General features: G+C 36.4%; 1 protein-coding gene across 1 annotated transcript; it reads left to right on the plus strand.

Moving 5' to 3' along the window:
• Positions 1 to 2,678: 2,678 nt before the first annotated feature.
• On the plus strand, positions 2,679 to 3,614 carry LOC129505602 (olfactory receptor 6C76-like). Its single transcript, XM_055318762.1, has one exon. The coding sequence runs from the start codon at positions 2,679 to 2,681 to the stop codon at positions 3,612 to 3,614; it is 936 nt and encodes a 311-aa protein (XP_055174737.1).
• Positions 3,615 to 10,472: the final 6,858 nt, after the last annotated feature.

Below are 10,472 nucleotides of genomic sequence, written 5' to 3' on the forward strand. Positions count from 1 at the left end.
AGATGCTATTATACTTTGGCACTAATAGCCAGGATCTCTAGAAACTTCAATATTCCCTGGAGAAAACTGTTATTATATTCTCTCTGATAAATTTTTGTTAATTTATGAGTTTTCATTCTTAAACACCTTTTCATAGTGTTTATCCTACCTAAAATGCCTTCCTCTGCTTCCTAAGCTATTTTCAATGCCTAGCTTTGGATCCATCTTTTTTAAAGAAACAAAAACAAAAACAAAAAGCATCCATTCCTATTAATCTCCTTCCATCCATAAGCCCCATAGTAAGAGTGAATCTCATTTACCATTAAGTTTATGGCACATTGTACATTGCTGTATTCACGCACAGATTTTGTCTCCTCAATACGTTGGTAAGCCACAATAGGCAGGGACATTGACATATACTTCCTTGACTCCTTGGTGTATAACAATGCGGTCTCCTTGGACCTATAAAACAACTGGGAATGCAAACTGGTACAGCCATTTTGGAAAGCAGCATGGAGGTGTCTCAAAAAGTTAAGAATAGAACTACTCTATGACCCAGCAATTGCACTACTAGGTATGTATCCAAACACTTGCCCCCCAATGTTTATATGTTTATAGCAGCAATATCCATAATAGCCAAACTGTAGAGCCCAGATGTCCATCGAGGGATGGGAGGATAAAACATACGTGGTATCTATATACAATGGAATATTACCTAGCCATCAAATATAATGAAATCTTGCCATTTGCAATGATGTGGATGGAACTAGAGGGTATTATGCTAAGCACAATAAGTCCATCAGAGAAAGACAATTATCATATGATTTCACTCATGTGGAATTTAAGAAACAAAACAAATGAACATAGGGGAGGAGAGGGAAAAATAAATAAGATAAAAACTTAGAGAGAGGCAAACCATAAGAAACTTGTAAATACAGGGAGCAAACAGGATTTCTGGAGGGAAGATGGGTGGGGGGATGGGGTAATTGGCTGATGGGTACCAAGAGGGCACTTGATGTTAATGAGCATCAGGTGCTGTATGCAACACATGAATACACTAAATTCTACCACTGAAACTAAAAAAAATGTTTAATAAGTGTTTCATATTGATGATGAACTCCTTAGAGAAGCGTAACTGATGATGAAGTCATCAAACAGGAAACTTGCCCTCAAGGGATGCAATGTTTATACCTAGGAGTTTTCATGACATTGAGCTTAATGAGAGCTTATGTAATTTTCAACCACACAGACAACTCCATTTGCACGGGCTTAGCTGTCGACTTACCACAGTATTTGGGGGCAGTCAGCATTATTTGCAAGTGTCGAAAAGCACTTGCCAAGTGACTGATCATCTGAGTAAAATTTGCCAGAGTATCTTCTCTGTATTCCCCTTGGTGGAGGTAAATGACAGCTTTGCTGGAACCCATTTCTGTCTATCAGGTAAAAGGCCCAGAGCTAAATACCAGTCACTGTCACATCTGAAGAAAAATCCAGTCTTAATGGTAAGTTTTTCTCTTTATGGTCTTCCCTTACTGTCTTACCTCTTTTCTACTTCTTTTGTCTTCTTCTCTTTTTTTCTTTTTCTTCTCTATTTCCCTTCTCTTTGAACCCTTATTCACTTTATTTTGCATTTCACTTAATTATTCTTACTCTCTTCCTGTTTTCAGAACTATAACCAGAAGAAACACTGAATTTGTTTGATTCTGTTCAAGTCAGTTTTACTATGCAATCAGATAAGTTTAATATTGGCATAGGAGGCGGTAAAAGTGAAGAAATGAAGAGATGGAATAGGGACAAAACACACTACACTGATTTACAGGAATAAAAAAATCAGGACCAAGAAAGAGTGTTCATTATCTAAGTAGAGGCAGCGCAGGCCAAACCAGGGAAGAGCTACAGTTGTTACCCGTAATTACTTCCGGAATTAAACTTGAATCTAAGCTTGATTTCTATTTTCAACCATCGTAAGTATTTATATATCACCTTGTTTCTCTGTTGTACTCCTGGTCAGTTCCTTGAGGCAATGATATTTATACAGTCATCGGGCTGAGTAGTACTGCGACATCTTCGTGCTTACATACTGAGAAAAGTAGAAATAAATTTTTCAAGTGAAAGGGAATAAAAGGGAAAGGAGGAAAAACGAATGGAAATATCAGAAAGGGAGACAGAACATGAGAGACTCCTAACTCTGGGAAATGAACAAGGGGTGGTGGAAGGGGAGGTGGGCGGGGGGTAGGGGTGACTGGGTGACGGGCACCGAGGTGGGCACTTGACGGGATGAGCACTGGGTGTTATCCTGTATGTTGGCAAACTGAACAGCAATAAAAAATAAATTTATAATAAAAAAAGAAAGAAAAATAATTTTTTCACATGCCTGTTCATTTCTTTACCTCATTGCCATAAATCTAAGCCAGACTACAAAGATGATTTATAAGATAGTTTTTTATTCATCGGATTTGTAGAAAATATTTGTCTTTCCTCAAAAATAAAGTAATAACAAACTAATGAAAAATATAAGTACTAGTTTTCGTTAGAGTTTATCTTAGATTAATCATTTCAAAAATGTGCCCTATTAGTATGTATAATCAATAGCAACTACTAATATTCTGACTTCATTATCTTCATAATTTACCATTGGTTCCTGTGCATATTGTTTTCTCAATATTTTTACCAGAGCAGAAGCGTATCAAGAGGTCAAGATGGAAAACCGTACAACTGTGACAGTATTTATCTTAGCAGGATTGACGGAGGACCCAAAACTGAAGATTGTGCTATTTGTCTTCCTGCTCCTCACCTACTTGCTAAGCATCTCAGGCAACTTAGTCATTATTACCCTCACTTTGCTGGACTCCCATCTCAAGACCCCTATGTATTTCTTTCTTCGAAATTTTTCTTTCTTAGAAATTTCTTATACGACAGTCTGCATCCCCAAATTGCTTGTAAGCATGGCAACTGGTGACAAAACCATTTCCTATAACTGTTGTGCAACTCAGTTATTTTTTGCCTTCCTTCTTGGAGCATCTGAATTTTACCTCCTGGCTGTCATGTCCTACGATCGTTATGTCGCCATCTGCAAGCCCCTGCATTACACAACCATTATGAGCAGCAAAATCTGTATCCAGCTAGTCCTTAGCTCTTGGATCACTGGTTTCCTCATCATCTTTCCAGGACTCATTTTAGGCTTAAGCCTGGACTTCTGTGATTCCAATGTCATTGATCATTTCTACTGTGACACGGCTCCCCTCCTGCAGATCTCCTGCACAGACACACACGTGTTGGAAATGATGAGTTTCATCTTAGCTTTGGTGACTCTGCTGGTCACTTTGGCCTTAGTGATTCTATCGTACACATATATCGCCCTGACGATATTAAAAATTCCTTCTGCCAACCAGAGAAAAAAGGCTTTCTCCACCTGTTCTTCTCACATGATTGTCATCTCCCTCTCATACGGCAGCTGCATCTTTATGTACATTAAACCCTCGGTCAAACAGAGGATCTCCTTGATGAAGGGGGTGGCAGTTCTCAATACTTCTGTTGCTCCACTTTTGAATCCCTTTATCTATACTCTAAGGAACCAGCAGGTGAAGCAAGCATTTAAGAACTTGCTACAAAGAGTTCTGTCTTTATTCAAATAGAATCATAATGAGATGTATAAGGAAGGTTAGTAGGGAAAATTGCGAAGGACGTGGTTAGATTGGGTCCCAATTTTACTATTGCACCATCCAAAATATAATCATATTTTTCCTTTCACTTCTTTCTGAAGTGTCAAGATGTTTACATTAGCTCCTGTTTCTCAATAATGGCTTCCATTTCAAAATACTAAAACTTTATTTTTCTGTTCCATTGTAAGCATTGTCACTTTCTAAAAAACATTAAAAAAAAAGAGATTTTTCTTATTTATTCATGAGAGACACAGAGAGAGGGCAGAGACACAGGCAGAGGGAGAAGCCGGCTCCCCTTCGGGAGTCTGATTTGGGACTGGATCCCAGGACCCCAGGATCACCCCCTGAGCTGAAAGCAGATGCCCAACCACTGAGACACCCAGGTGTCCCAACATCCTCAAATTTGACTCATTTCTTCTCTCCGCTTCTTCCATTTAAATGTAGCAAATACTTGAAAGATTATTTTAGTCAATTTTATATATTAGTTCATGGAGACTTAATTATTTTTATACCTATGTGGTATATTGCGTTTTTATATTTGATTTTTTACAAAATCTTGATAAGTTCGAAACAATTATATGATATCTTCCTTGGGATTTTACCTTTCCTTGGCTTTTGTGTCCTGATATACATTCTCTATGGTTTTTAAATAAAGATATTTAAAAGTGGGAAGTTGAGATTAAAATATCAATATCATCCTCTGTCTTGAGAATTGAAAAAAAAAAACCCCACTATGCTAGTGTAATAAAATATCATATGGTATATTATTGTTATTTTACATTTTATGCCATATAAGTAAATAAGTAAATAAATACTGACTCATGTATGTGTACTAAATCAAGTAACTTTGATTAAGAATAAAATGCATCCTGGAGAGAGAGAGATCACATTTGATGCTTTATCAGCTATTCCTTATTCATCTTGGAACTGACTGTGTTTCTTAGATTCTACATCTATAATATAGCAATAACCAGTTTTTTTTTAATTTTGAGATATTTTTAGGCTAGTTTGAAAGTATAAATTCAGTATTCTCCAGATTAAAAAAACAAAATAAAATGAAAACTTGTAGAATAAATTATTCTGATTTTATCTTGTAAAAAAAATGCACTTTAGAGAGGTACGATAAGTTACTCTCGTCACATAGCTAGTCAGAGAAACAGAATTCAAATTCATTTCTGCTTGATTCCAGAGGCTATGTCTATCCAGTACCAGCAATCCCCAGTTTGTAGCAAAGACTCGTCTACGTGTATTCCTAAATGATGTTGGATTCAGTTTTGGGGTTGGGTGTAGAGATGCAATAAGAGATTCTCACGCTGATTCCATTGCCTGCTAATGTAGTTTATTGTAGTGCTTTGTCATTTTATATATGTGATATGCTACTTAAAAATCTGGAAGACTCTGTAATATAGCAGTTTTGTACTTAGAGGATGCTTCCTACAGTTTTACCATATGGCCTGGTATAGAGTCAAATTGTCTTGAAGTAGATAATTGCTTTTGTATACCCCAAATAATCTCCCTCTCTCTCACTGTCTCTTCTTTTTCTCTCTTTCTCCCTCTCTGTCACATCCACACATACACACCTTTCTCTATTTCAATAAATTTTTCTTTCATCTTCCATTTCTTCTCTTTTTTTTTCTTTTTTTCATTATCTTCTTTTGGTAGAATGACTTCTGTAAGTCATATGCGGATCTATAAACCATAGTTAGCTAATCAAGGCTTTGGACTCCCTGATTAGATCAAGACTACACTTCTACCCTGGGCTTTACAAATGATCATATTCTCTCTACAATTAAGAACTCAATTAGCGTTGGGCATGAAACTAAAGTCAGTTCAGTAAAACTCGATGTGATAAAAAAAAATTGTAAATGTTAGAATATTCTTTTCTGTTATAATTACAGCTATAAAAATAAACCCAGAACTTTCAGGAGTTCATTAAACAGAGCATGTTTACCTCACTATGAAACTAGGGTAAAGAAAAGCGGAGCCAAGAAATAAACTGAAAGAATATGAATGCCAATAACTTAATTTGATTCTCTGTAACCAATAATAATGAAAGCTCATCCCTTGGAATTTCAGGTGGGACTCTCTGTACTCATAACCAAGGTGAATCTATCTAATTGTCCTATCTACTAAATGTTCTCTCTACCCTTTGGCCCTTGGTGGGTAGGGGTGTAGCTCTTGGCCCTTGGTGGCTTTGTCCTCAGGTAGAAAGCAAGAGAAAATGAAAACTAAGAAAACTTTTACTCCCTATTTTTTTGTCTACTACATTTTACTTAATGTTTATACAAATACCATCAGGCCAGATAGTCCTAGAAATCTATTTCAGAAAGGGACAATATTTAAGGTGTTAATTTTAGAGCACTGTTAGGTATACAACAAAATTGAAAGGAAGGTTCAGAGATTTCCTATATACCCATGGACCTCATACACACACAGCCTTCCCTATTTACAACCTCCTCCAGCAGAGTGGTATGTTTGTTACAACTGATGAACCTATACTGACACATCATAATTACCCAAAATCCATATTTTGCATTATGGTTCACTCTCAGTGAGTGTTCATTCTATAGATTTGGAAAAAATGTATAATGATTGATAGACATATAAATATATAGCTAGGTAGATGATATAGATGGTTGATAATCATACAGATATTTATGATATATAGACATAAATCCGCTGTGGCCTGCCTTCTCATCACTCCCTATCCCTCAGCCTCTGAAAACCATTGATTTTACTGTCTTCATTGTTTTCCCTTTTCCAGAATGCCATGTAGTTGGAATTGTAAAATTTCAGATTGTTTTTTTCACTTAGTGATGTGCATCTAAGTTTCCTCTGTGTATTTTCATGGCTTGATAGCTCATTTATTTTTAGCACTGAATAATATTCTATTTTCTAGAAGTATCATAGATTATCCATTTACTTACTAATGGGTATCTTAGCGGCTTCTAAGTTTGGGCAATTATGAATAAAGCTGCTATAAAGATCCGTGTGCAGGTTTTTGCGTGGACATGTTTTCATCTCATTTGGGTAAATACCAAGATGAGTGATTGCTGGATCGTATAGTAAGAATGTGTTTAATTTTGCAAGAAACTGCCAAACTGTCTTCCAAAGTTGCTATACCATCTTGCATTCTACCAGCAACAGATGAGAGTTCATTTTGCTCCACATCCTCATCAGTGTTGGGTGTTGTCATGTTCCAGGATTGTGTGCAGTGGTGGTATCTCCTTATTGCTTTAATTTACATTTTCCTGATTACACAAGATGTGGATCATCTTTTTGCGTGCTTATTTGCCATCTCTGTAGTATCTTGGGTGAGGTGTCTGTCAAGATCTTTGGCCCATTTTTTAATATTGTTCTTTTTCAGATTGTTGAATTCTAAATTTTTGTGTATTTGAGTTGACAATCCTATTTACATGTGTTTTCTCAAATCTTGTCTCCCTGTATGTGCCTTGTCTTCCATTTCCTTGACATTATGTTTTGAAGAGCAGAGGTTTTTAATTTTAATGAAGTCCAGCTTATCTGTTATTTTTTCATGGAGTGTGCCTTGATGTTGTATCTAAAAGATCATTACTAAACCCAAAGTCATCTAGATTTTCTCCCTGTTACATTCGGAGTTTTAATGTTTTGCCTTGTGCATATAGGTCCACTCTCAATTTTGAGTTCATTTAAGTGATGAATGTAAAGCCTGTGTCTAACATGGCATGAGGAAGAATTGAAATGTGTTAGCTGTTGTCACTTCTGAGCTCAGGTTTACTGGTGTCCTATAAAAGCTTGGACATTTTGCCACAGAGCTAAACATTGATAACTGGATTTGGAGTTGGAGAAGATGAAAAAAGATCCAGGTGAAAATGGAACAATTACCAACAAAATAAACCCAACCATCTCCCACCAACAAGGTAAACCAGCAGATAAACACAACCTGTGTGAGCTACCAATGGCTTCTGCTTTATTCTGTTCCCCAAATATCCCAAATAATCTGTCTGGTGGTTCACCGTAACGGGAAACAAACAGGGAAGGGACATCCTAGAGAAATAGTTCAGCCCAGCCACATTGAAACACTACAACGCCTTCAGAGATATATTGCCAGAGTGCCTAAGGAAACTTTTGAAGTTCATTATCTTGATTTCAGCAATGGTTTCACAGGTATATACAGGTATCAAATCTCAAGTTATAAACTTTATTGGATGCATTTTATTTTGCACAAATTGTAACTCCATAAAATTGTAAAAATAATTAAACAAGGAAAAATAAAACAACAGCAACAAGACCTGCAACCCAGCCTGAACTTAACTCAGATTCTAATTGAATTAAGAGACTCAGTTATTATTTCCTCTTATTATTCTCCTGGATGTCCTAGGCTTCCTCCATCCCGACTAACTTTTTTTCCCCCTATCTTCTGCAGATTTTCAAGTACTTCAACATAATGTTCCTGGATTTTTGATTGGTTGGTTGGTTGATTGATTTTCTTTTGTGTTTTAATTTAATCAGTGATTAACAGAATTTTGTCTGTTTGAAAAGCAGTCACCTCTGTCAATAGTGTTCAGCTACGTATCATTATGTGATCTGTCTTCTGAAATTGAGCAGCCACCATAATGTGACATAATGTTTTGGATAACTGCGATTGTTGTACTGATGATGTGGAAAACAAATAATCAAGTGAACTAATGAGTCAGTTACCTGTCAGTCTAAATAACTAACACAGTATCTAACTTACTCACCTGTTAACATCAGCCATGTGTCAGGTACTTAGGTGGTTTTTTTCTGATGAAATTATGGCAGGTGTATATGAACTAACAAGTTCTACATTTTCAATCGTCTTTCCCCATGGCTTCCCAGGCCACTGTTTTAGTATTTCTGCTACTTAATAGAATCTGCATCTAATGATGGGTGAGTAAAGAATTCAAGAGAACAAATTTAACTATATGCTTTAATAAAAGTTTGTTAATATATGTAGGATTCAATTTTCTTCATCTGTACATTGAAAGGATTAAAGTAGAAACATTTATAGCTTCTTTAATTCATTATTTGGCTTCTTTAAATATGAACAAGCAATGTTCAGAAAATATCAGCTTGTGATGGACATTCTGCCTGAGGAGATCAGATTACAAAAATGTAAAGTTTAGCATGAAATTTAGAAAGAATATGATTTAAGCTTACAAGATTATTAACACCATAGATACTGTTAATATAGGTTTGTTTCATACGCTTGTTAAAGAGAACCAGAACAATGATTAGGCACATCACTAAATTGTAAGAATTTGCCATAATGATATGTCGCTAATTAACCTAAATTTGAATCATCCTTTTACCTCTTTTCTGGATTCACTCAGAGTTTAATGTGTGTATAAATCATTATTAACCAATTTCCTGTCAGTTTGAAAACAAACAGGTATAATTCTCAATGGGGAAGCACTGGGAGCCTTTCCCCTAAGATCAGGAACAACACAGGGATGTCCACTCTCACCACTGCTATTCAACATAGTACTGGAAGTCCTAGCCTCAGCAATCAGACAACAAAAAGACATTAAAGGCATTCAAATTGGCAAAGAAGACGTCAAACTCTCCCTCTTCGCCGATGACATGATACTCTACATAGAAAACCCAAAAGACTCCACCCCAAGATTGCTAGAACTCATACAGCAATTTGGCAGTGTGGCAAGATACAAAATCCATGCCCAGAAGTCAGTGGCATTTCTACACACTAACAATGAGACTGAAGAAAGAGAAATGAAGGAGTCAATCCCATTTACAATTTCACCCAAAAGCATAAGATACCTAGGAATAAACCTAACCAAAGAGGTAAAGGATCTATACCCTAAAAACTATAGAATTCTTCTGAAAGAAATTGAGATAGACACAAAGAGTGGAAAAATATTCCATGCTCATGGATTGGCAGAATTAATATTATGAAAATGTCAATGTTACCCAGGGCAATTTTCGCATTTAATGCAATCCCTATCAAAATACCATGGACTTTCTTCAGAGAGTTAGAACAAATTATTTTAAGATTTGTGTGGAATCAGAAAAGACCCTGAATAGCCAGGGGAATTTTAAAAAAGAAAACCATATCTGGGGGCATCACAATGCCAGATTTCAGGTTGTACTACAAAGCTGTGGTCATCAAGACAGTGTGGTACTGGCACAAAAACACACACATAGATCAATGGAACAGAATAGAGAACCCAGAAGTGGACCCTGAACTTTATGGTCAACTAATATTCGATAAAGGAGGAAAGACGATCCACTGGAAGAAAGACAGTCTCTTCAATAAATGGTGCTGGGAAAATTGGACATCCACATGCAGAAGAATGAAACTAGACCACTCCCTTGCACCATACACAAAGATAAACTCAAAATGGATGAAAGATCTAAATGTGAGACAAGATTCCATCAAAATCCTAGAGGAGAACACAGGCAACACCCTTTTTGAACTCGGCCACAGCAACTTCTTGCAAGATACATCCACGAAGGCAAAAGAAACAAAAGCAAAAATGAACTATTGGGACTTCATCAAGATAAGAAGCTTTTGCACAGCAAAGGATACAGTCAACAAAACTCAAAGACAATCTACAGGTTGGGAGAAGATATTTGCAAATGATGTATCAGATAAAGGGCTAGTTTCCAAGATCCATAAAGAACTTATTAAACTCAACAGGAAAGAAAGAAACAATCCAATCATGAAATGGGCAAAAGACATGAAGAGAAATCTCACAGAGGAAGACATAGACATGGCCAACACACACATAAGAAAATGCTCTGCATCACTTGCCATCAGGGAAATACAAATCAAAACCACAATGAGATACCACCTCACACCAGTAAGAATGG

This window comes from Nyctereutes procyonoides, unplaced genomic scaffold (genome assembly GCF_905146905.1).
Source record: "Nyctereutes procyonoides isolate TBG_1078 unplaced genomic scaffold, NYPRO_anot_genome, whole genome shotgun sequence".
NCBI classification, from domain to species: domain Eukaryota; kingdom Metazoa; phylum Chordata; class Mammalia; order Carnivora; family Canidae; genus Nyctereutes; species Nyctereutes procyonoides.

Excerpts from the sequence above, each read along its gene's own strand:
- LOC129505602 (XM_055318762.1), top strand. The coding sequence starts at position 2,679 with ATGGAAAACCGTACAACTGTGACAGTATTTATCTTAGCAGGATTGACG.